The 25,603-nt window shown below is 47.9% G+C and overlaps 1 protein-coding gene across 2 annotated transcripts; it reads right to left on the bottom strand.

The window, feature by feature from the left end:
- Positions 1-7,806: 7,806 nt before the first annotated feature.
- LOC100774974 (poliovirus receptor) lies at positions 7,807-20,959 on the bottom strand. Of its 2 annotated transcripts, XM_035449397.1 has the most exons (9): positions 20,768-20,912; positions 20,136-20,372; positions 18,682-19,035; positions 16,918-17,214; positions 16,052-16,169; positions 12,716-12,870; positions 11,087-11,194; positions 9,319-9,362; positions 7,807-8,222 (listed from the first exon to the last, which is right to left on the bottom strand). In XM_035449397.1, exons 3-9 carry the CDS (start codon positions 18,917-18,919, stop codon positions 8,163-8,165), a joined length of 1,020 nt encoding a protein of 339 aa, XP_035305288.1. In that variant the 5' UTR covers positions 18,920-19,035; positions 20,136-20,372; positions 20,768-20,912; the 3' UTR covers positions 7,807-8,162. The 2 variants fall into 2 exon arrangements, with proteins under 2 accessions (XP_035305288.1, XP_027286669.1); XM_027430868.2 differs by lacking the exon at positions 20,136-20,372 and having other exon boundaries at positions 20,768-20,959.
- Between the last annotated feature and the right edge of the window lie 4,644 nt (positions 20,960-25,603).

Here is a 25,603-nt window from a genome sequence, read left to right as displayed (position 1 = left end):
CACAACAAGGTTTTTGTGGCATTGGCGAAGGAACCTGTCCTTCACATAAACTGAGCATGTGTCTACTACCCCAAAGGCCTTTTTGTTTGTGTGAGCGTGTAGGAAGCCCAAAGACCCTTGGGCTCCCAGATAAGCACTAGGGAAACCAGGGATGTTAAAGGTGCAGGGTTGTTGTCTCTTCAACAGCAGAGATGTGTAGTCTGTTTTCTGCCCAGAAGGCCAGGAATGGAGATGGCTAACAGTCTAGATAACCTCTGCGCTGTCTGTATGGCTGAGGTGACAACAGACCTTCCCCCAGGCCCTTAAGATAACAAGTAAGCTATGTCACAGGCACTCAGACCTTAGCGGTCACTCAGCCGCTGGAGCTCAGGGCTCCCCCTCCCCCTCCAGCTGACTGGAACTCAGAGCCCTCCTGAGTCAGGAGACTCCACTGCCCTTCCCACCTCCTGGGGTCGGCTGAATGGAGACAGTTGTATCTGATGCAACACTGGCCTTGCAAGGGACGGCTGGCGTTTCTAACACCGCTACATGAGCGAGGGCTCCACGGCCCTGGGACTTAGCTTTTGGTTTGCTTGATTTTCCCTCTGTATTGGAACACTAATAGGGCCATTGTATCTAGGGTAAACATTAGAATGAAATAGCAGCTTTCACTGTATCTAGGGCAAACATCTGTGGGCTCCCCAATAACGACATGGAGACTTACAATTGTTATGCCGGCGTCGCAGGAATCTGAGGTCATATACAAAAGCAAAGAGCCTCAATTGCAAGCTTGAGCTTGGGCTCTCTGTCAATTCCAACACTGCCTTCAGATCAGCCTTGAGCTCAGCTATGGCAGGGTTTTTAAGGAGTAAAGGATGGGGGTGGGGTAGGGGAATTCCAGATTCAGATGGGGGATGATTGGGCAGGAGTGGGGGAACAGAAGTCTTGTCAAGCAGGGATTGATACTAGTGTTGCTGTAAGGAAATTGGCAACCTATCTACAAGTTAGGTAAGCTATTCTTAATGTTCTGGAGAACTGTTTGTCTCAATTCTGCTCGGTCCCCTGCAGGGTACAGTCTTTGGCTTTTCCTGGTTATTGTCAGAGTGAGGCCTAGTCCCAGTATTGTTAGCCTGAAGCCTGTCATGCTGCAGTGATGTTAAGTTAGGCCTCTTCAGTTATTAATTCCGAAAGCTCAGCGGGTAGCTCAGGCGTGTTTCTGACTAGCTCTTATAAGTCAAAATAACCCATTTCTTTAATTTATGTGCTGCCTCCTGCCTCATGGCTTCATATCTCCTCCTTCGTGTCTTCCTTGTTCTCTGTCAGGCTGGTGAACCCACTTTCTTCTTCCCAGCGTCCTCTGTGCCTGGAAATCCTGCCACGCTATTGGCTGCCAGCTTTATATTAAGCCAATCAGGGTGACACATCTTCACAGTGTACAAAAAGATCATTCCACAGCAAACATCAGAGTGAATTGTTTTCTAGACGTGTTTGGATCTTGACGAAATCATAGGAAAAACAGTGATTGCTTTCTGTTACCTGTAGTTGTTTTTCTGAAAAAGCTACACAGTCTTTGCATGACTTTCACAAGACTATCCTGGCACCCCTGGATATCTTGAATTATTGGGTACTACAGACAGTACACAACAAGGACTAAGGTTTTGGGGGTGTGATGTTTTCCTTCAGAAAACATGTAGATTAGATCAGGGGCTTTGGAGTGAGGAATTTGTTTTATGCAAAAGCAAACAAACAAACAAAACCTTTGGAGTAACAATCACCCAACACGCCTTTGCACGGCTGTTGGAGGTATAGTCTACAGAAACTGTTCCTCCCTGCTGTCACAGAGCCTGAATGACATCGTGGAACCACCTGTTGTGTGATATTTTGTTTGTGTTCTGTCAAATAAAGATTGCCTGGAGATCAGAGGGCAGGGCTGGCCACTGGTTAACCATAGAGGCCTGGCAGTGGCGGCTCCCGCCTTTAATCCCAGCAGTCAGGAGGTGGGGAGAGGAGGTGGTAAATTGGGGCAGAGACAGGATCTGGGCTTTGTGGACTAGGGAAGGAGAGAGGAAAGAAGCAACTACCTGCTGCTCCTGGTTCTCTGATCTTCCAGCTTTTTACCCCATGTCTGACTCCTTTTTGTTTGTTGGTTTTTGGTTTTCAACCTGTTTTTGTTTATTTGGCTTGTTTTGTTTTGACTTTTTGAGACAAGGTTTCTCTGTGTAGTTCTGTAGACCAGGCTGAACTCGAACTCACAGAGATCTGCCTGCCTCTGCCTCCTGGGTGCTGGGATTAAAGGCGTGCTCCCACCACCTGACAACTCCTGATTTTCTTTTTCTTTTTTCTTTTCTTTTGGGGGTTTTTCGAGACAGGGTTTCTCTGTGACTTTAGAGGCTGTCCTGGAACTAGCTCTTGTAGACCAGGCTGGTCTCGAACTCACAGAGATCCGCCTGCCTCTGCCTCCCAAGTGCTGGGATTAAAGGCCTGAGCCACCAACACCCGGCTAAGTACTGGTTTTCATTGACCTTTCTTCAATTGTCCCAAGTGAGAAGTTTCTATACACTGATAGGTCTCTCGGCTGATGCAGTGATCCAAATCAGACCCAATCAAACTGAATTTTTAAAAGTCCATGTTTAATGGATACAGTGCTCCTGAATGGCCTTCCAGCCCCTCAGAGAGGAGACAGGAAAGGGAGACCAGAAAAACCAGGAGTCTATTTTCTGGGGGGCAGTTTGAATACCCTGCGGGAGCATTTTAAATCCCTTCGGGAGTGGTCTTTGAGCATCTCTGGAGGAGGGGTCATCATTTGGCGGGCTTTCTGAGATGCAGCAGGGTTTGGAGGGAGCTGGGGGAGGAGCCAGGGTGAAGTTTTCCCCATAGCATCCCAGACTCTTTGGGGATATGGATGCCAGGGGGCTGGGGTGAAGCTTCCACCATAACACCAGGCAACACAGAACACCTTACACCCTCACAGTATAAACAACCCAATATAGATTGTTCAACGGTCCCTTCGTGGAGGCAAAACTAAAATAGGCCCTGCTTCTAGTACAGGAGCAGTGTAATGCATAAATATGTTTCAAATAAGCTACCCAAGGTCAGTAGTGACAACTGGGACATAAAGCCCCTGAGGTACTGGCTTCTCGTTTCAAGGTTGACATTATCTTCTCCTGCTCATCTAATTAACACCTAAATGAGTGTTTAACTTTCACGAGAAACAAACTAAAAGAGCAAAATTTAAAATGTTGGGCCACGTCAGTTGGGGCAAGCTCTTTTTAGCTGCCTATCACTACTTGTCCCGACCTGCGGGGAATAACTCGAGCTCACACCCCATGTGCTGCAGTCACCAAAGAACCTAGAATGGAAGGGTCCGGGGGAACAAAGAACAGCAAGACAGGTTTCTGATCAAGCTGCCAATTTTTATTTTTCACAGGGACCTGATATAGGGGTACCAGGCGGGGAGCTTGGCAGGAAGGGAGAGGTTGTTTGAGGCTGCTTGCCTGATAACCAGGCTGAGGAATGTCCCTGTGTGTGAGTCCTTGAGGGTGCAGGAGGTTAGCAAGGTCGCACACAGGGTGCAGGTGTTAGATAGTGGCTTAGAAGGGGGGAAGGGTTGCTAGGTAACCTGACCATGAAATGTGTCTTTCCTCCTATAAGCTACTTCATGAGCCCAGATATTTTGTATCAGTAAAGGATTGGCTGGGTGTTGGTGGCGCACGCCTTTAATCCCAGCACTCAGGAGGCAGAGGCAGGTGGATCTCTGTGAGTTCGAGGCCAGCCTGGTTTCCAGAGCGAGTGCCAGGATAGGCTCCAAAGCTACACAGAGAAACCCTGTCTCGAAAAACCCAAAACCAAACAATCAGTAAGTAAAGGATCGAAGGCAGCTATTCTTCTAATAATAGTGTGTTTATGCTGGCAGCTTCTGCCCAAGTCTCTTACAGGTCCAAGGCTACTTTTGCCATGGCCCCCAACAACTACTCAGGATTTGGCTCTGCTCTCTAAGTTGCTTTGTAGATATTCTCAGTTATAGGGTCGATCCCTTACTTCCTCATCAATTACTTATCCTTCCTTTCTGTATGCTCCCCGCCAAGCAGGATCAGAGGGAGCTAAGAAATGACCCAGATGGCCTCCACACTGTCCATATGACTGAGGCCACACAAGGCAGATTGTTCCCTCCGCCCTCAAGATAACACTCTTCAGATTCCAGTCATGAAAGACAAGTATAGCGGTATCTTGCTTTGTTAGTGAGCCCCGTGGTGGGGGCCACACCCTATGGGCGTGGCTTCAGGTGTTCATCGGTAATCCCTTATAAGGTAGAGGAAAGGCTGGCTCACTCTCTTGGTTTGTGGTCAGAGACTGCATCTTTTGGAGCTGGAAGGCCGTGGAGGTTATTTATTTTATGTGTAAGTGCTTCCCTAATGAATACCTGTTTATCATTTATCTTGGGTCTGGTGGACTCATTGAAACCCACCCTTCAGACATGACACATACTTTGAGAAGAGTTTCAATGCAATTATGTCTCCCTGTGCACTCGGAATTACGTTATACCAGGAAACTTTCCCCCAAATTGTCCCATGCATAAATATGTTTCAAATAAGCTACCCAAGGTCAGACTCTGGAAGTTTGAACCAACACCAGCTACCTGATGGGGGAGGGCCTTCTCTGTATACGTTTCTCTTATGGTTGATGAATAAAACACTGTGGCCAATAGAGGCAGGACTAGAAGATGAGGAGAATTCTGGGAAGTATAAGGCAGACAGCAGAGGCCGTGTGAGATCCGGGAAGGTAGAACCCTTCTCCGTTAAGATAAGACCACATCTTAGATAAGTATAATCTAAGATAATACTTAGATTAATAGAAATGGGTTAATAATTAAGACAGAGCTAGCCAATAAGAAGCCCAAGCCACCGCCAACAGTTTCATAATTACTATAGTGTCTGTGTTTATTTGGGGTCAAATGGCTTCAGGAAACTGCAACAGCTACCAAGTCATGTTGAGCCGATTCCTTCCTGTCTCTCTGGACTCTGTGCACCCTGGGGTTTGCAGAGACCCCCATATGAGAGTGTGTAGTGCGGACACACATACTTGTGAAAGTGTGCTTTTTTTTTTTTTTTTTGGTTTTTGAGACAGGGTTTCTCTGTGTGGCTTTGGAGCCTATCCTGGCACTCGCTCTGGAGACCAGGCTGGCCTCGAACTCACAGAGATCCGCCTGTGCACCACCAATGCCTGGCTTCTTTATTTATTTTATTTTCGTTTGTTTGTTTTTTGGGGGGACAGGGTTTCTCTGTGTAGCCCTGGCTGTCCGGAACTCACTCTGTAGATCAGGCTGCCTCTGCCTCCCAGTGCTGGGATTAAAGGTGTGCGCCACGACGGCTGGCCAATGATGACTTGGTTTTTTATAAAGATGCTAAAAAATAAACAGTGGAGAAAAGACAGCTCCTTCGACAAATGGTGTTGGGGAAACAATGATGTCCACTACATGGTGAAGAATGAAACTCAACCCCTATGTCCCACCTTGAACAGAAATCAAACCTAAATGCATCATGGGCCTTAATGTAAGTGTGGATTGGGGAACTGTTGAGGAGACTGTAGGGAAAACACTCAAGATCTAAGCACAGAGTGTGGTAGTCCCAGCACTCAGGAGGCAGAGGCAAGAGGATCTCTGTGAGTTCGAGGATAGCCAAACCTACACAGAGGCCCCATTTCAAAGAAAGAAAGAAAAAAACCTAAACAAGGAGAACAACAACCCATTCAATAAATGGGTTCACAAAACGAATATCAGTTCTCAAAAGATGGGAGTTCAAATGGCAATACAGATACGTCTGTCTTAGGGTTTCTGTTGCTGTGAAGAGACACCATGACAGAGACAGCTCTTATAAAGAAGCTTTTTTTTTTTTTTTTTTTTAGATTTTATTTGTTACATATACAGTATTCTACTGCATGTTTGCCTGCACACCTGGAGAGGGCACCAGATCTTATTTTTTGATGGTTGTGAGCCACCATGTGGCTATGGCAGGAAGCATGGCAGCATGAAGCAAGCCACGGTGCTGGAGTGGGAACTGAGCTCGACATCTGGATCAGCAGACCACATTGGGTCTGACTGGAGCGTTTCAAACCTCAGAGCCCGCCCCCAGTGACACACCTACTCCAACTGTTATTGGTTGTTTCATTATGCTTTACTCTTGGTCTTTTGGGGGCCCACCACCCAGCTCCCAAATAAACACACATGGAGACTTATTATTTATAAATGATCGGCCTTAGCTTGGCTTGGTTCTAGCCAGCTTTGCTTAACTTAAATCATCCTGTCTACTTTTCCCTCTGGGCCTTTTCCTTTTCTTCTATATCCCTTTCTTTTCACTCTTACTCCATGGCTGGCTGGGTAGCTGGCCCCTTACTCTCTCCTCAGGTTTCTCCTCCTATTTATTCTCTGCCTGCCAGCCCTGCCCTTCCTCTCTCCTGCCCAGCTATTGGCCGTTCAGTTCTTTATTAAAGCAATCAGGTGTTTTAGACAGGCACAGTAAAACAGCTTCACATAGTTAAACAGACGCAACACATCTTGGCATCATTAAACAAATATTCACAGCGTAAACAAATCTTAACACCAGCAAATCCATACTTCCTAATAGGGCCACTCCCTATGAGCCTGTAGGGGCCATTTTCGTTCAAACCACCACAATGCCCGACCTCAGTAGCACGAGACAAATGCAGGTTAAAGACATATTGAAGGGCCAGGTGGTGGTGGCACATGCCTTTAATCCCAGCCTTTAACACACACACACACACACACACACACACACACACACACACACTATTGAGAGTCTATCTCAATCCAATCAGAATAGCAGTCATCAAGAAAACAGCAACAAACACAGTAAAAAATGGAGGACCTCAGTACACAACTTCCTCCAAAGCCATAAGACCTGGCTATGCCATTCCAGAGGATTCATTTACCCAGAAAACTCCAGGTCAACACATCACAGAGAGAATTGCACACTGGTGTTTACTGCAGCATGCGCCCAATAACTCAGATATGGACCCAACTTTGTGTGGGTCCACAGGGGAAAGGAAAGATGATACACAATGGGGATTTTTTTTTCAGACACAAAGAAGAGCAAAGTTACATCATTTTTGAGAAAATGGATACAATCGGAAAGAATCACATTAAATAAGGTGAGTTGGCCTCAGAGAGACAAATACATTCTTTCATTTGTGGTTCACAGATTTTTATACAGTTAAATAAAACAATGTGTGTAGTTAAGACATAAGTCAGAATGGTGTCTGGGGAGAATTAAGGACTGAGAGGGAAGGGAACAGGGGGCAGGGGACGTTTAAGCTTGAAGTCAAATAAATTAAAATAAATTAGTAATCACTCTTGGTTACATAGTAAGTTTGAGGCTAGCCTGGGATATATATGTAACCTTTTAAGTTAAAATAAATTAGTAAGATCATTCTTGGTTACTTAGTAAGTTTGAGGCTATCCTGGGCGATATGAAACTCTGTCTCAAAAAATATATACAAAGCTATATAGCTTTTAATAAATATATATTTTTCTTTACTTCATCAAAAAGGAGACCAAGGAGGCTGTAAGTTGGAGGCTAGCCGGGGCTATATAAAACTCTGTCTCAAAAATATTCATACAAAACTATATAGCTTTTAATAAATAAATATATATTTTTTTCATTACTTCATAAAAAAGGACACGGAGAAGGGTGTGGTAGCACACGCTTCTAACTCCAGCACTTGGGAGGTAGAGGCAGACGGATCTCTGTGAGTTTGAGGCCAGCCTTGGCTACACAGTGAGAACAGCCTTGAATGACTCCAGTGAAAGAGATCTCAGTGGCCGAAGACTTTCAGCTCTTTGAACATTCTACACGGCCCAAAATGAGGTAGAGGATTTCCCACCCGTGGAAAGACTCCAGTTCCTGAACACCTCAAATCCTGTTTGTTTGCTTGTTGTGTGTAGACAGGGCTTCACTCTGTAGCCCGGGCGATTCTCAAACTCGCCTCCATCTCCCCACTTGCTGGATGACAGCTGTGGGCCACCACGCTGGGCTTCACAAGTGCTTTCTGACAATGAGGAATTTGCAAGGGTCCCGGGAGACCCCAAAAGTTTTGGCGCTCACCACACTGGGTGGACAGTCTCTCTGGAGGCTCTTATCTATCTTCTTGGGGTTCCAGCTGTTGAGGCTTCAAGTTCCATGGTTTGGGGACCTCATGTCACGCATCTCTACGTCGTTCACGGCTGAATACTGGGTGGGGAACATCAAGCATTAAACTTCAGTCGTGGCCTTTCTCAGATAAACAATCTTCCTTCCCAGTGACGTGTTCAAAGAGCAGGGCCGTGTGGCCCCTAAGCAGTGGCCACAGGCAGGGCTTAGGAGATAGGCACATCTCATAACCTCAGCATTCTGAGGCAGGGGGATCATGACTTAGAGGCTAGCCTAGGCCACACAGTGAGAAGTTGTCCCCGAAAATTGACAGAGCCCAGATGCAATGGCACACAACTGTAATCCCACTGTTGGGAAGATAGAAGCAGGTAGACGGAGAGTTCAAGGCCCACCTTGGGCAGAAAAGGAGTTTGATCTCAAAAAGCTAAAAAGAACAGGGGGCTGGAGAGATGGCTCAGAGGTTAAGAGCACTGGCTGCTCTTCCAGAGGTCCTGAGTTCAATTCCCAGCAACAACATGGTGGCTCACAACCATATATATATATATATATATATATATATATATATATATATATACATATATATAAATCCCAGCACTCAGGAGGCAGAGGCAGGTGGATCTCTGTGAGTTTGAGGTCAGCCTGGTCTACAGAGTGAGTTCCAGGACAGCCAGAACTACAGAGGAAACTCTGTCTCGAAAAACCAGAACAAACAAACCCAGAAAAAAAACCTAAAAACAACAGTAAAAAACCAGAGTGGAGGGCTGGAGAGATGGCTCAGAGGTTAAGAGCACTGACTGCTCTTCCAAAGGTCCTGAGTTCAATTCCCAGCAACCACATGGTGCCCTCTTCTGGTGTGCAGATATACATGGAAGCAGAATGTTGTATACATAATAAATAAATAAATCTCTCTTAAAAAATTCATTAAAAAAAAAAAAAAAACCAGAGTGGCGACACGTGTTCCTGGTCCTAATATCCCCTCTAGAGACACCCAGCATAACACAGCCTCCTCCCACCAGACCCCACTCCCTCCCAGGGGTGCACAGGCTGGGGTCCTGGAAAGTGCCTGACTCCTGAAACTGTGTTGCAACTATCTGCCCTGATCCTGGAGAAAGCCCTAGAAAACAGGTCTGTGGTCCCCTCGGGACCCTTGTCTTCCTCCTTGAATCTCTGTACTCACCTCTGTATCTGAGCGCCTGTTGGATCTGCTTGGCTGAAATGGACCTGGAGAAACAAGAGAATTTGTCAGAAAGGAAGAGACTCTGGGGAACTTGGGAAGAGGGCGTCTGAGGGCTGTCAGTTAGTTCTCTTTGGCCTCTGCTTTGATGCAGGGCAGGGAAGAGCCAGGTACGGTGGCTCACACTTTAGAGGCAGACCAGTAATCTAAGGTTGGTCATCTCGGGCTACATATAGAATTTGAAACCAACATAGATTTACATGAAACCCAATCTCACAAAAAAAAAAAAAAAAAAAGAGGCCAGAGAGGTGGCTCAGAGGTTAAGAGCACTGACTGCTCTTCCAGAGGTCCTGAGTTCAATTCCCAGCACCCACACGGCAGCTCACAACCATCTGTAACTCCAGCTCCAGGGGATCTGATACCTTCTTCTGACTGTGGTGCGCAGACATCCATGCAGACAAAACACCCATGCATGTCAACAAAACAAAACAAAACAAAACAAAACAAAACGTAAAGCCAGGTATGGTGGTGCACACATCCTTAATCCCAGCACTCAGGAGGCAGAGGCAGGCGGATCTCTGTGAGTTCAGGGTATCCTCATCTACATTTTGGATTCCTGGTCATCCTGGGCTACAGAGTGACATAACCTCTTGGTGTCTCAGTTCTGTCAACTGTCTAGCAGGGGTTAAATGGAAAATACCTCCTTTGTGGCAAGGGAATTGAAGACACTGGGGACACAGCTGACAACAACACAGACAGACAACCCCATCTTTCCAGGGCATTAATGATAATCATCGTAGCTAATGTATTCCCAGTGAGCAGCTCACATACAGCAAGTGCCATGCTAACCATGTGTCTGCATTGACACCTATCACTCCACCCTGTTTACAGATGAGGAAACCGAGTCACAGAGATGAAGTCACCCCTGAACCCCCAAGGTAATCATTAAAACAGGGGCTACAGGGTAGGACTATCTTGGAGGGGGAGTAGGCTCTGCCATGAAGCCCAGGCAGGCCTCCAGTCACAATCTTCCTGCCTCCACCTTCCAAGCACTGGGATGACACAGGACCCTGTCACCACTCCCATCTTGGAGTATGGCTTTTGACTGTCACCCAAAATGGCCCATGTGTTAAAGGTCTAGATTCAACGCAAGCTGTCAGGAGGTCACAGAACTGTAGGAGGCAGAGCCTAGTGGGAGGAAGGTAGGTCATTCGAGTGTGACCTTGAAGGAATTCTTGGGACCCTGACATGTTCATTTTCTCCCTCTACCTCTCCTTGTTATTGTTATTTGTTTATTTTTTTGAGGCAAGTTCTCCTGTAGCACAGCTGAGGATACCCTTGACCCTGACACTTCCTGCCAAGCCCTCTGTGCTGGGGTTTGGCTCAGTGGTGGAGCCCCTGCCTAGAATCCCCCAGTGAGGGGCTGGGGGCGTGGTTCAGTGGTAGAGCCCCTGCCTAGAATCCCCCAGTGAGGGGCTGGGGGTGTGGCTCAGTGATAGAGCCCCTGCCTAGAATCCCCCAGTGAGGGGCTGGGGGTGTGGCTCAGTGTCAGAGCCCCTGTTTAACGCACACAAAGCCCTGGATTCTATCTCCAGTACTTTCAAACCAAAACTAAAGCAAAACACTAAGACCTCCTGGCTGTACTGTGGGGGAACCCCCAATATTGGGGACAGGTGCCTGTGGAGGCTCGGGACCAAGGCTGCACATAGTGGGGACTCTTTTGCAGTGGCCCTGGCAAGTGGGTGGGGGGACTGAGGAAGAAGTGACTCACAATAACGCCACACGACTACAGCAGATACTATGAAGACAGCCACGAAGATGACGACGCCGATGACGATGCCAATGATGGCTCCCGTTGTTAAGCGTGGCTGCTCAACGTCTGGAAAACAGATGAGCAGGTGAGGAAAGTTACCAGCTTTTATGTTACCCCTGCACCTTTGAAGCAACACCCCCACGTTTCCTGTGGGGAACCCCATTCTCTCAGTCTACAGTGTCCGGGTGTTGACCACATTTTACGATTCCTACAGTGGGATGCTTGCTGGTTTTGAGATGGGGGCTCCTGTAGCCCAGGCTGGCCTCAAACTTGTTCTGTAGCCAAGGATAACCCTGAAGCCCATTTCTCCTCCCCTCCCACTCTTCTCAAGCACGGATTACAGGCAGGCACCACAACCCCTGGTAGCTGGGGTGTTGCAGTTGGAACCCAGGCCTCCTTCCTTTCTTTCTTTCTTTCTTTCTTTCTTTCTTTCTTTCTTTCTTTCTTTCTTTCTTTCTTTCTTTCTTTCTCCTTTGGCCTGATCAATCAGGACATCCAGTTCTCCCTGGTTGCTGTTATTGGTTCGGATGTCAGATGTGACTAACAGGGAGCCAACGAGAGGCAGCCTGGGACTTGAGGTAAAGCTATTGAATGCAGCTATAGAATGAATCTTCCCTCTGAGATTCATAAAATGTGGAGCGTGGTGTCTTAGAAAACCCATCTTGACTCCCCAGGGGAAGATCCTGCCTGATATTTAACCCAGCCCTAGGAAGGCAAAGTTAGGCAATGTGACCAACTTAAAAAAAAAAAAAAAAATTCTCGCCGGGCATTGGTGGCATTGCATGCCTTTAATCCCAGCACTCGGGAGGCAGAGGCAGGCGGATCTCTGTGAGTTCAGAGCCAGCCTGGTCTACAGAGCGAGTGCCAGGATAGGCTCCAAAGCTACACAGAGAAACCCTGTCTCGAAAAACCAAAATAAATAAATAAATAAATAAATAAATAAATAAATAAATAAATCTCATTATTAAGTGAGACAAGCTCTCACTCCATAGCCCAGGCTGGCCCCAAACTGTCTTTATCACTGCTTCAGCCTCCTAAGTACTGAGATGACAGGCGTGCACCCCCACACCTGGCTTCGGAGATAAGAGATGTAAAGGGAATTCCGTGGTAACGTGGGTATAGCTCCTGGATCTCACCATAACTAAATCTGTGCTTTCAACAAATCATTTTTCCAATTAAAAATTATAGTTGTTTATGTGTGGGCGCTTGCGTGTCTGTGAACGCGTGCCTGCCATGGTGGGTGTGAGCAGAGGTTTTAAAAGACATCTTGTGGAAGTCGGGTCTCTCCTTCCACTGGGTGCCAGGGATTGAACTCAGGCCATCAAGTTTGGCAGCAAGGACCTTTAGCCTCTGAGTCGTCTCTGTGCAGCCGGCCCTCCCTCTCCAGCCTTACTTTGCTCAGTTGTGGCTGCTAGAGTTATGTCCACTGTGCTTGGGAATCCTTAGACATACCCAATTCCTGTCCCAGCCAGGGCTGATGCAATCTGTGACCTACGACCTGCTATTATTTCTGTCACACCCCTCCCAGGTCCCACCCCCGGGGGCTATCCTGCTGTGCCCTCCCCTCCTAGTCTGAGGACACCTCACCTTTAACATGGATGACTTTTTGGGCCTGCCCGGACCCTAAGGCATTGGTGACGTTGCAGAGGAAGGTCACATTATTGAGGGTGGCCTTGTCCACAGTGTTGATTAGGAGCTGATTGCCCTGGGGCTCAGTGGTGTTGGGCAGAGGACCTGTGGCCCTGGGGGAGACAAGATGGTGAGCAGGCGGCCTCTGCTGATGAGGCATCCATGGTGTGGCAGGGACACAGACTCGCTCTGGTCACATCCAGGCAGCTAGCCTGTGTCTTCATGCTTCCAGGCTCTGGTTTCGGATTCGCCTCTGGCTGTTCCGAGTACGGCCACCAGAGGGCGCGCACGAACCCCCAAATCCACGTCTAGGGCTCCCAGAGCCAGGCCTCAAGCAGAGCAAACTGTAGGCTCCAAGAGGGCACTAACTCCATTCTGCAACAGCTGAAGGGCAGAGATGCATTTGCAAGTGTCCCCCTCTTTCCCCACAACGCCCTTCCTCCGTGTGAAGAGCTCTGCCTGGCCTTCCTGAGGCCTCGCCCCACTGTTTCTGCTGCAAAGCAACCGGTTTCCCTATTCCCCACCCCTGTTTTATCGATCCCAGACATTTCCCAGACACTTTTTATGACTTTACGTTGATTGGTGAGGCAGAGCGCTTACAACAGGGGGTTGGAGGATGGGCCCAAGCCCAGAGAAAACAGCCAAGCAGGCAGGTGGAGGGCTTGGAAGTGTGGAGGTCTCCCCCCGTTTTTTTCTTTTGGGTTGAGGCTAGAATCCATTCCAAATAATCTTTACCCAAGGAGCCACACCCCCAGCCCCTCACTGGGGGATTCCAGGAAGGTGCTCTATAAAAATAGTCACCTATTCCACAATTTGGACTGGTTTGTTTTATTTTTAGAAAGACTCTCACCATGTAGTTCTGGCTAGCCTAGAATTTGCTTTGAAGTTAGAGAGTCCACTTGCCTCTGCCTGTGCAATGTTGTGATTAAAATCATGCAGCACCCTTGGCCCTAAGGACGGGTTAAATAATTGATGACACACAGAATAGAATCTAACGACATTAAAATCTGGTGGCGACCCTAGGAATCCTAGCAACGGGGAGACTGAGGCAAAAGAATTGTCAATTCCTGGTGGTCCTACAGTCCCAGACCTTGGGAGCATGAGGCAGGAGGATTGCAGCAAGTTCTAACCCAGCCATGTTGAGGTCTACATAAAGAGACTGTCTCAAAAAGCCAAAAATGACCGGGCGTTGGTGGCGCACGCCTTTAATCCCAGCACTCGGGAGGCAGAGGCAGGCGGATCTCTGTGAGTTTGAGGCCAGCCTGGTCTCCAGAGCGAGTGCCAGGATAGGCTCCAAAGCTACACAGAGAAACCCTGTCTTGAAAAACCAAAAAAAAAAAAAAAAAAAAGCCAAAAATGGGGCCCAATGACCCGAGTTCGACCTCCAGGACTCACATGTTGGAAAGAGAGAACCAGTTCCTGCAAATTGTCCTCAGACCCCCACAAGCACACTGTGGTAAATGAGTAAATGTAATAATTGTTTTCAAAATACCAAATTAGATGAAGTGAAATATTAGTGGGAGAATCCATGGGGTTGGATTTTGGGTTTTTTTGTTTTGTTTTGTTTTGTTTTTTTGAGCATTCGTTTGGAAAATTCCTATGATTGTATATTTGAAAATTTCACTTCCAAGATGTTGGAGGAAACAGGGTTGTGAAACTATGTACTTTTTTTATATTTCTAAGATGGAGCAAAAGGTGTGGAAACTGCCCCTGGGGAAAAAATTACAGCTGTTGGGGACCAGAAAAAAAGGCAGGTGTGTGTGTGTGTGTGTGTGAGAGAGAGAGAGAGAGACAGAGAGAGAGAGACAGACAGACACACACACACAGAGAGAGAGAGAGAGAGAGAGAGAGAGAGAGAGAGAGAGAGACTAACCAAAAACAGTAGTAGCTGCTTTGAAAGGTGGGTGGCTATACTTGAATCTACACACTGTTTTTGCTTCTAATGGAACTGTTTGAAAGTTCTAGAATGGTTGAGCCAAATTATTTTTCAAAAAAAAAAGAGAAGCCTAATAAAAATTATGTTATTTATATACATTATGGCAAGTGGTAGAGCCCCTGCCTAGAATCCCCCAGTGAGGGGCTGGGGTGTGGCTCAGTGGTAGAGCCCCTGCCTAGAATCCCCCAGTGAGGGGCTGGGGTGTGGCTCAGTGGTAGAGCCCCTGCCTAGAATCCCCCAGTGAGGGGCCTGGGGGCGTGGCTCAGTGGTAGAGCCCCTGCCTAGAATCCCCCAGTGAGAGGCTGGGGGCATGGCTCAGTGGTAATGTGTTTTCCTAATATGTGTGAGACCCTGGATTCCCGCCTCCACTGAAAAACAAAATCACCCTTTTCTTTTTTTCATTGGTGTTTTGCCTGCATGTATGTCAACATGAGGGTGTCATAAATAAAGATGAGGTCTTTATTTATGTGGGTGCAAGCACTTTCCCGACTAAGAAATCTCTCAACACCCTTTCCCTTTTTTACACCCTCAGCCTGGACATCAATTAGTCTCACAGCTCTGAGGCTCACTTCCTCATGCACTGGGATGTCTGGCGGGCTTCAGGGAAGGAGGGGGGCAGGGCAGCTGAGATGGCTGGCAGGGGGCAGTCGGGAACCAATGTCTGGGGATGCCATCTTTGGTTTGCTTCTGTCGAGGGAGTCCTCACACAGGGACTTGCCAGTTATTCAGTCATTGTCCCAGCGCTTTTGACCTTTAATGTGCACTAGGATAGGGGAATCCCGAAGGGTGTGGTCCAGGAGAGCTAGAGACCACAGCCTGGATGAAGCCACCTCAGAAAATCCCTAATCACAAGACGGAATTTTTGCAGGGAATATAAGATGATTCTACCTGTTTTGATTTTATTTTTTTAATTTATTTATATTTTATGTTCACTGGTGTTTTGCCTGAATGCATGTTTGTTTGAGGGTATCAGAACCCTTGGAATTGGAGTTACAGAAAGTTGTGAGCTACCATGTGGGGGCTGGGAACTGAGCCAGGAGCCACTGGAAGAGCAGCCAGAGCTCTTAACCTCTGAGCCATCTCTCCAGCCCCTATTTATTTATTTTTTGAGACAGGGTCTCACTATGTAGCCCTGGCTGTCCTGGAACTCACTCTGTAGACCAGGCTGGCCTCGAACTCACAGAGATCCGCCTGCCTCTGCCTCCCGAGTGCTGGGATTAAAGGTGTGAGCCACCACCACCATACCCAACTCTATTTTTATTGCTCTATATTCTCCCCACTCTCAGACCTGCGGGTTCTGACCCCGCCCACCTCCCACATAATCAGTCCCAGGTCCCCGTGACTTAATCACCACTTACGTGCTCCATTTATAGCTGGTGGGCTCTGGTTTGCTTTGAGCGTCACAGGTGAGCACCACCCCAGTGAGACCAACATACCAGTTGTCGTCATAGCCAGAGATGGTGACTTCAGGTGGATCTGGAGAGAATAGACACCAAGGCTGAAATTTTGTTTGTTTTGTTTGGTTTTTCAAGACAGGGTTTCTCTGTGTAGCTTTGGAGCCTGTCCTGGAATTCACTCTGTAGACCAGGCTGGCCTCAAAATCATGGAGACCCACCTGCCTCTGCCTCCCGAGTGCTGGGATTAAAGGCATGCGCCACCACTGCCCGCCCGAGGCTGAGATTTGGACAATGTCTTAAGGCCCCTTTCCTGAGCAGGAAGCAGCTTGAACCATTATGGTCTGGGCACCCTTAGTCAAGGGGACACAAAAGGGACTTCCCACCCAGATCCTTCCTTCAAGTGGCTTTTCCTGGAACAACGGCTGGCTCGTCTTGGGTGTCATGTGAGTACAGACGCTTTTGGACACTCCAAACACCCGGGAGCACACTCAAGGCTCCAAGAAGTCCTTCGGGAGAGGATCCCAGTGTAGGCAATGATGGAAAACAGGTGTGTATAGAATGTCTTAAGAACCTGTATAGGAGGCAGGTGTTAATCATAGCACTTGGGAGGCTGAGGCAGGAGGATCATGAGTTTGGGGCAGTGTCAAACATAGCACAGACAATATGGGGGAAGGGGACCATGCTGGGCGAGCAGTGTCTTAGCAAAGGTCAGGGGGCCCAAAGACAGCTTGCCAAGCCGGTGGTCTAAGGCCTGGGTGAGAGGATCAATTAGTATAGACGGCAGGGAGACCGACGTGGGGCTCACGTGCGAGCGTAGACATACTCACAGGGCGAAGAAAGGGTCACAGTTTTCAGTTCAGGCTTCGTCAAGCTTTCGTGTTTCACCCTGCAGGTGACGTTCTTGCCATCAACCTGGCTCGAGGGCACCGAGGAGTAAGTGCTGGTAACTGTGAAGGTGCCCGACAGAAGCCCTGGCTCGTGAGTTTCATTGACGGTTCCGTTTAGATCTGAGAGCCAGTCGATTTTTGGAGGAGGGCGACCACCAACAGAGATGCATTTAGCCAGGGCCTGCTCCTTCAAGATGGGAGACGGCTCCAGGCGCTCTACAGTGCTGACAGGCTCGGCTGCAAGAACCATTGAAGACACATCGTTTCACAGGCCGCTCAGCAGCCGGAAGAGAACCCTTTACCCTCGTTTTTTTTTGTTTGTTTGTTTTGTTTTGAGACAGGATCTCACTGTGTAGCCCAGGTTGGCCTTGAGCTCATGAGGCTCTAGCTTCAGGCTCTTTGGCTGCAGGAATACGGGTATGTGCCACTATGCTTGGTGTTGAAGGGGTGGTTAGAGGGTATGGATGGCCAATTTGAAATCCTAGCTCAGGGCTGGGCAAGATGGCTCAGTGGCTAAGGGTGCTTGCTACCAAACCTGCTAGGCCGAGTTCAATCCCCAAGACTCACGTGGTAGGACAGCTCCTGTACCTGATGGCCATCACGAGGCATGTGCACAGGCACACATATAAATAAAACACAATGAAAAATCAAACAAACAAACAAAACCCTCAACCCTGTTCCTGAAGAGCCAGATAGATGTATATATTTATCTATATTCTATATGTGTGGATATATATATATATATATATATATATTATATATATATATATATAATGTTGTGGAATATTTAACTATGTAAAGGTGCGTTACATTTGTTTATGTTGCATTTGTTTAACAATGTATGGATGTGTGTTTGACCTTGCCTGCCTAATGCACCTGATTGGTCTAACAAAAGGCTTAAAGGCCAATAGCTAGGCAGGAGAAAGGATAGATGGGGCTGGTGGACAGAGAGACTAAATCGGAAAAGAAATCTAGGATTGAGAAGAGAGATTGAGAACAGGGAGCACGCCTGGGGCCAGAAGCTAGGCAGTGGCGGGCCAGCCGGCTACCAGAAGCAGTGAAAGTAAGATATACAAAAAGAAGTAAAAAGCCCTAAGGCAAAAGGTAGATAAAGAGAAACAGGTTAATTTAAGTTAAAAGAGATAGCCAGAAATGAGCCCAGGCTAGGCTGAGCATTCAATACTAATAAGACATCTCTGTCATGATTTGGTACCTGGTTGGTGGCCTCAAAAGAAAAACCCTGGTACATTAATATATATTAAAAAGAATGCTCTTTGGTACCTAGCTCTATAAATATTATTTTAGTGAAAAAGGAAGGATTGCTAGGCGGTCGAAGCATCCGCCTTTAATCCCAGTGCTCAGGAGGCAGAGACAGAAGAATCTTTGTGAGCTTGGGGCCAGCCTGGTCTATAGAGTGAGTTTCAGGTCAGCCAGGGCTACATATCAAAATAACATCTCAACTAGGGTTTGGGGGACAATATCTGTAATCCCAGCGCTCGGGAGAAGAGACTGGAAGGTCAGGAGCTCATGGTCATCTTCAGCTACATAGTACCTTGGAGGCTAGCCTGGGCTACATGGGTCCTTCCTCAGTCTTTTGACTTGGATGATAGGACGTGTCCCAATGGTGTCACCCACGCCTTCTTGCTTTTGGCTAGCTCCCTGTTCCTCTGGCCCTGGGGCTCTTCTCCTCACCCCAACACTTACCAAGCACTTCCAGCCAGACGCTGGCACTCCTGCTGCCGGTGGGGAACGTGGCAAACTGGCATTCGTAGCTACCTTCATCTGTAACACTCAAGTGGGATATGGATAGAGACGCATTCCACTGATCCCCGTCCAGCTTGGTGGCCAAGAACTTCACCCTTGATGACTCTGCGATGCTGGGCCCCTTCTTGGGGTGGAAGACAGCCACCTTAGTGGGATTACCGGCTGGATTTTTCCTCATCCAGGTGACTTGTGTGACCGTCACATTTCCCGACAGGGCAAGACTGCAGAACAAGTAGGCAGAGTTGCCCAATAAGCCAGTCACATTGGTGAGCACCTGCACGGCTACCTCGGAAGCTGTAAAACCAGAGGTGTCATTAGTTCAATTCATTTAAAGGTTTATTTGTGGGTTAATTTGCTAGCATGTTATGTATGTGAGCTACATATGTGAAGTGCCCATGGAAGCCAGAAGGGGGCATCAGAGTCCCTCCTCCCCCAGCTCCAGTTACAGAGGGTTGTGTGTCTCCACTTGGGAGCTGAGAACGGAACCCAGGTCCTCTGCAAGAGCAGCCAGTGCTCTTAACCTCTGAGTTATATCTCCAGCCTATTATTATTACAGTAATAATAATATTATTCTTAGAGAAAAAGGTCTCAGTATATAGACCAGGCTGGCCTGGAACTCACGGAGATCTGCCTAAGTGCTCGGATTAAAGGTGTACTCGACTACCTTTGGCTAGAGGCTCTACTTACAAATAGGGGGTGGGGGAGGGATGGAGGCACAGAGGTTTTGCTAGGGGATCGCACAGGCATAAGATGACAAAGTGGATTTGAATCTGGGCCATTCCACTTGGCTCTCTGTGAGACTCTGTCTTTAGCCCAACATACAGTTGGGCTGGACATTGGGCTGGACATACAGTTCAACCTGGACATTGGTTGAATACAGGGTTGGGCATTCCCAATGACAAGGATAATGACTTCAGAGTTAAGTTCTGGGAAATACAAACACTGCCATGATGAGCCGTGGGCGCCTCTGCACAGGGTTGAACTTGGGGTCTCAGTTTTTACATTTGGAAAATGGGCTCTCTAATTTAGATGTAAATGTCCCATAATGGCCTTTTTTGGGTAAAGGTTTAATCACCTTGATGGCGGGTGTGTGTGTGTGTGTGTGTGTGTGTGTGTGTGTGTGTGTGTGTGTGTCTGTGAGTTTGAGGCCAGCCTGGTCTACAGAGTGAGTTCCAGGACAGTCAAGACTACACAAAGAAACCTTGTCTTGAAAAATCAAAACAAAACAGAGGTGGACCTATAGAGAAGTCTTTCTGTTTTTTCTTTTTCTTTTTTTTTAAATTTATTTTATTGAGCTATACATTTTTGTTCACTCCCCTTCTCTCCTCCCCTGTCCCTTTTCACTCCCCCTCTCCACCTCCTAATTTACTCAGGAGATGTTGTTTTTCTGTTACCTGGGTTCTCTGTCTCTCTGTCTCTGAGACAGGGTTTCAATATGTAGGTAGCCCAGGCTGTGCTGGTATCAAAGGCAGGGGTCACCGCCCTGCTGCCTGAACTGGGCAGCCCTAAGGGCAGCAACTTTCCACACCCTCTGGAACAATGCCAGTCCCTCAAGAAGCATCGCTAGCACAGAGCCCCTGCTTGCTGTGGGTGAGGACCAAACACCCGGATGTGCTCAGTGACTTCGGAATCTAGTAGAACAAAAAGAATGAATGAGAACCACCGAGTGGTTCAAAAATTCCTTCGGACGGGGTGTGGCCGCAGAGAAAAGATTTCCCGGCTTGAGTTACTGCCTGCTTTTTTTTTTTTCTTTTTTAAATTATTATTATTATTTTATTTTATTTTTGGCTTTTCGAGACAGGGTTTCTCTGTGTAGCTCTGGAAACTGATTTCTTACGTTGGACGTGGGAACACGCTCCCCGGGGCTACAAGGACCGGTGCGAGCCATCAGGCCCGGATCTTTCGCTAATTTGCGCCCTGGAATCCAGACCTAGGGCTCTGGGCCGGGAAGAAGGGATCGGGGTGGGGGTGAGGGCCCCCCAGGTGAGCAAGGGGCCCGGGAACGAGTAGGGGCGCGGCTACTCACCGGCTCGGTCCGGCTCGGGGAGCAGCAGCAAGGTGAGCAGTAGCGGCAGCGGCGACCGAGCCAGAGGGGTGCGGAGATCCATGCGGCTCGGCGGAGGATCCAGCTCCTTCTGGGTCCCCGAGTGTGAGTGTCCCCTGGGATCCTTCTCCAGGCAGTGCTAAAGCAGTCACTGCACTCTGGGGGCGAGCCGAGAGGGAAGGGGCGGGGCTAGGGGCGGAGCCTGCTCAGCCAACCGGAGCCCCGGGGTGGGGGAGTGGCCGGGCGGGGCAGGTCTGAGATTCCAGCGCTGGGGAAGCCGCCCCTGGAGAACCGCAGTGAGTGTGAGGCCGACCGAGCCCGGGGGTATATCAGGCGTCTCTGAGCTAAAGTGAGACCTTGTCTCAACCATCAATAATAATAATAATAAAAAGTAAAACAAAGAAGAGGAGGAAAGGGGCGGGGTGGGGGTGGGGAGAGCAAAACAGAAGGAAACCAGGGCTGGGGACGAGCTACTTAGCTCGCCCGCCCCGAGTGGCTCTGTGGAATATGCCAGAGGGTCCTATTCAGACACCTGGTGTTGCATAAAGTCCTCATCTCAGCGCTTGGAGGATCTGAAGTTCAAAGTCACTTTGAACGACGACGCATAGCGAGTTTGAGGCCAGCCTGGGCCCTTTGAGGTCATTCTGAAATCTTTTTAAAAAAATTAAATAGGATAAATTAATCTTATTTTAAAAATAAAAATTAACAAAATAAATGTAAAGAAAATAAGTTCCGTTGGGGGGCAGGGGAGGAGGGGAGGGAGAGGGGACTGGGATTGACAAGTAAAAGAAGCTTGTTTCTAATTTAAATTTTTTTTAAAAAAAGAAGTTAAATTTAAAAGAAAAAAAAAAAAAAGCCTCTCTAACGCCAGAGTGGAGGCAGAGGCAGGTAGATCTGCCAACCTGGTCCACCTGTGTCAAAAGGAAATAGGGTCTCTCGTGCTACTCACCCTGGTCTCAAACTGAATTCTAGGCCAGTGGTTCTCAATGTTTCTAATGCTGCGGCCTCTTTAATATAATTTCTCATATTGTGGTGACCCCCCCCCGCCACAAAATTATTTTCGTTGCTACTTCATAACTGTAATTTTGCTACTGTTATGGATTATAATGTAAACATCTGACATACAGGGTCTGCTATGCGACTCCCAAAAAGGCCAGGATCTACAGGTTTAACCTTGAACACGGGATCTCCCTGCCATCCCCCCTCCCCAGTGCCCATAAGGTTCACTCTGGGTTAATTTCTCGAAGGGATCTGAGGGGCAGGTCCCCTGGAAATCTGGATTTTCTGTGGCATTTCCACACTGAGAGCCTGTAGCCACTTTGTTTCCTTTGGGATCCCCCCACCCCAGGAAAAAGTTCCCCCACTACCCTATCCTGTAAGCAGATGCCAGCATTCCCACACAAAGGCTACTCTGTCCAGTCTCTGGCACTATGTCTTTCTTTTTGGCCAATCTCAAGAACAGCTTACTGAAGTGAAAGATAGCAAAGTCAGATTCCTGGGGAAGCTGACACCAACCTTTACATTATTATTATTATTATTATTATTATTATTATTATTATTATTATTATTTATTATTATTATTATTTATTATTATTATTATTATTATTTGCTGTTCTTTAGCATCTGTTTCCAAGTTTGGTAGATTCTAAAACTGCTTTTTTCTTTTTCTTTTTCTTTTTTTGAGACAGGGTTTCTCTGTGGCTTTGGAGCCTATCCTGGCACTCGCTCTGTAGACCAGGCTGCCTGCCTCTGCCTCCCGAGTGCTGGGATTAAAGGCGTGCGCCACCAACGCCCGGCTTTTCTTTTCGTTTTTAAAAATAATTTATCTTAATTTTTATGTGCATTGCTATTTTGCCTTCATGTTTGTCTGCGTGAGGGCTTCAGGTCCCCTGGAACTGGAGTAACAGACAGTTTTGAGCTGCCATGTGGGTGGTGGGAATTGAACTCAGGACCTCTGGAAGAGCAGTCAGTGCTCTCAACTGCTGAGCCATCTCTCCAGCCCCCTAAGACCCCTTTTCAATGTGTATATGCACTATGTATGTGTACCTGACTGTAGGGTGTGTATGTCATGTGTGACTGTGTATGGTTGTGTGTAGTGTGTGTGGATGTATAGAGTGCACGTGTGTGCTCCCACGGCACCTATGTAGGCTCTGGTACATGTGTGGAGGTTGGAGGACAACCCTTTGGAGCCCATTCTCGGCCCCCACCGAGAATCTAGTCTTGAGGCTTCTGCGGGAAAAGCCTGAGGCACCGGGACGACCCTGCTTCCCTCATTCATACTGTTGTGTATTCTTAATTCGAGATCCCACCATTTCCTTCCTTAGATGCCCTTTCATTGCTGATACCGCCAGTGGAAGGCTGCCACGTCTCTCCAGTGGACTGCCTAGGTCTAGGTGGCAGAATCGGGGGTTGGTGCATGCCTGCCAGTTAGCACGCAAATGAATAAATAAAACCAACTTGGCAATGCTAACGCTTTTCCTGGGAGGGAAACACAAAGCCGGGGTATTTCCCCATTTCCCTGAAAAACTTTATAAATCAAATTAACGTCATTAGGAAACCTCAAACCGTCTGAGGTAACAAACTTTTTTCCCCCCTCCCTTCTCTTCCTTTCGTGAATCTCTGTTCCTTTTGTCTCCTGAGCTGTGTGCCAGCCCTTCTCTCTAAGCTAGAGAGAGAGTCTGGGCTTTGGTTAGGTGTCTGCCATCAAAGACAGGCTTTGTTCGGGCTGTCGAGGGTCTGGAGAGTGAGGGATCAATACCTCCCTGTGTTTTGCTGACTGAGCTAATCAGGTCCATCCAACCTAATGAATGATAAGGCTTTATTTCTGGGACTTTCTTAAAAGCCTATTGCCAGCCCTTCAGTTCTCCCCCTGAAGTGTCCAGCCTGCTGGGGAAAATGAAAGTGTTTTTTTTGTTTTGTTTTGTTTTTTTAAATAAATGAATTAATTAAATATATACTGCATTTCGTCTTTTGTGTGAACGTTCAGTTTGAATGTGGCTATGGTGAATAGCTGGAGGTCAGAGGTTAATGAATGTGAAAGGCACAGTAAGAAACCAAAATAGAACAGGTGCTCCCTGGGTGAAAAAGAAAAAAGTGTATTACAAACTGCCAAAGTTTTCTCGGGGGCGCTGGGAGAAGTGAAAAACGGAGGGGGGATTTTTCTGGGTTCTAAGGGAGTGGGTACCTGGGAGGAAGGGGGGGCCTGTGAGCTGGGGTGAGGACTTCTAAGTGTATAACAGGTGTCTGCCATCAAAGAGCCTGCAGGCCAGCTTATGATAATACCCCTTTGCAAGAGATAAGGAGAATGGCTCCTCTTAGCAAGTGAGAACCCGCTTCCCAAGTCCCCAAGGGAACGCTGGCTTTTGTCTGTGAACATTTGGAGAAGAGGCATGGTGGCTCTCACACCTTGAATCCCAGCACTGGGGAGGCAGAGAGGCAGGTGAACCTCTGTGAGTTCAAGGCCAGCCTGGTCTACAGAGAGAGTTCCAGGACAGCTTCCAAAGCTACACAGAGAAACCCTGCCTCGAACCCCCCCCCCCCAAAAAAAAGCAGGGGGGGCCCTAAAGCTGGAAGATTGAAAAATGCAGACCACCAAGGTACTGGTTGTTACTCCAGTTCTGATCCACTCCTGTACCAGGGGTCTAATCAGGCCTTTGCCTCCCTCTTGAGTAGACCAGAGGCCCCATCTAAACAGAGCTTCCTGCAGCAGCTCCCTGATCCAGGTGTCCAGACAGGAATTGCAGACTAGCGCTGTTTCCCGGAACAATGACACAGCTGCTGAGTTCATTGGTGCTGGGGCTGGATCAGGGCCGGCACTGGAACAGTGTTTGCTAGCTTCATTATTGGCTATGCCAATAATATCTCAAGCAACAGGTCTTCTCCTGTGCTATTCTGGGCTTTGCCCTGTCTGAGGCTATGGGGCTCTTCTGGTTTTTTTTTTTTTTTTTTGTGTGTGTGTGTTTTGTTTTTTGTTTTTTGAGACAGGGTTTCTCTGTGTAGCTTTGGAGCCTATCCTGGCACTCACTCTGGAGACCAGGCTGGCCTCGAACTCACAGAGATCCGCCTGCCTCTGCCTCCCGAGTGCTGGGGCTCTTCTGTTTGAGGGTGGCCTTCCTTATCCTCTTGGCCGTGTGAGGCTCCATGGAGTCAGCCAGCCATCTCTGCTGCTTCTACTCCATGCCAGTCCTGGTGCTGGAGTGTGCTAAGTTTTACCATTAAACAACGTTTTTTTTTTTTTTTTTTTTTTTCAAAAAAGAAAATAAAATGGCAGGAAGAGCTGAGGAGATGACTCGGTGGGTAAAGGCACTAGCAACCAGAAGGCCTGAGTTTGATTCCCCAGGACCCACATGACAAATGGAGAGACCTGACCCAGCAAGCTGTTCTCTGGCTTCCACATGCTATGATTTTATCGACTTCTTATGTGGTCTTTGAGCGTTTTGTAGGTGCCTTGTTAGCTCCGTAGGTATCTTGTCAGTCTCATGAGCGTTTTGTCTGCTTGTGCCTGGTGCCTGAGGGGGCAAAAAGAGGGCATCAGTTCCCCTGGAACTGGAGTTACAGACATTTGGCAGCTGCCATGTGGGTGCTGGGAACTGAACCTGAGTTCCCAGGGAGAGCAGCCAGAGCTCTTAAACTCTGAGCCGTCTCTCTCAAGCCCTTGAATTTTTTTTTAAATGGGGGGAGGATGAGGGGGATGAGGGGGGGTAGGAATGCTAGTGGTAGAATAAAGTATTCCTGGGAGTTTGGATCTGGGAGTTTGGATTTGGGTTCCCAAGGAGAGTTGTGTGTGCGTCTTCACAGACGCCATATGCATGGCTTGGT

The sequence above is a fragment of the Cricetulus griseus genome, chromosome 9 (genome assembly GCF_003668045.3).
Source record: "Cricetulus griseus strain 17A/GY chromosome 9, alternate assembly CriGri-PICRH-1.0, whole genome shotgun sequence".
NCBI classification, from domain to species: Eukaryota; Metazoa; Chordata; class Mammalia; order Rodentia; family Cricetidae; genus Cricetulus; species Cricetulus griseus.
The sequence above is the reverse complement of the archived record's forward strand: the minus strand, read 5'-3'. Positions and strand labels throughout refer to the sequence as shown.

Coding starts and splice junctions, on each gene's coding strand:
- LOC100774974 (XM_027430868.2), bottom strand. CDS start 20,849: ATGGATCTCCGCACCCCTCTGGCTCGGTCGCCGCTGCCGCTACTGCTC. Junction 16,170..16,917: donor TGTGACCCTTTCTTCGCCCT/GTGAGTATGTCT, acceptor TATTCTCTCCAG/ATCCACCTGAAGTCACCATC. Junction 11,195..12,715: donor AAAAGTCATCCATGTTAAAG/GTGAGGTGTCCT, acceptor TCTGTTTTCCAG/ACGTTGAGCAGCCACGCTTA.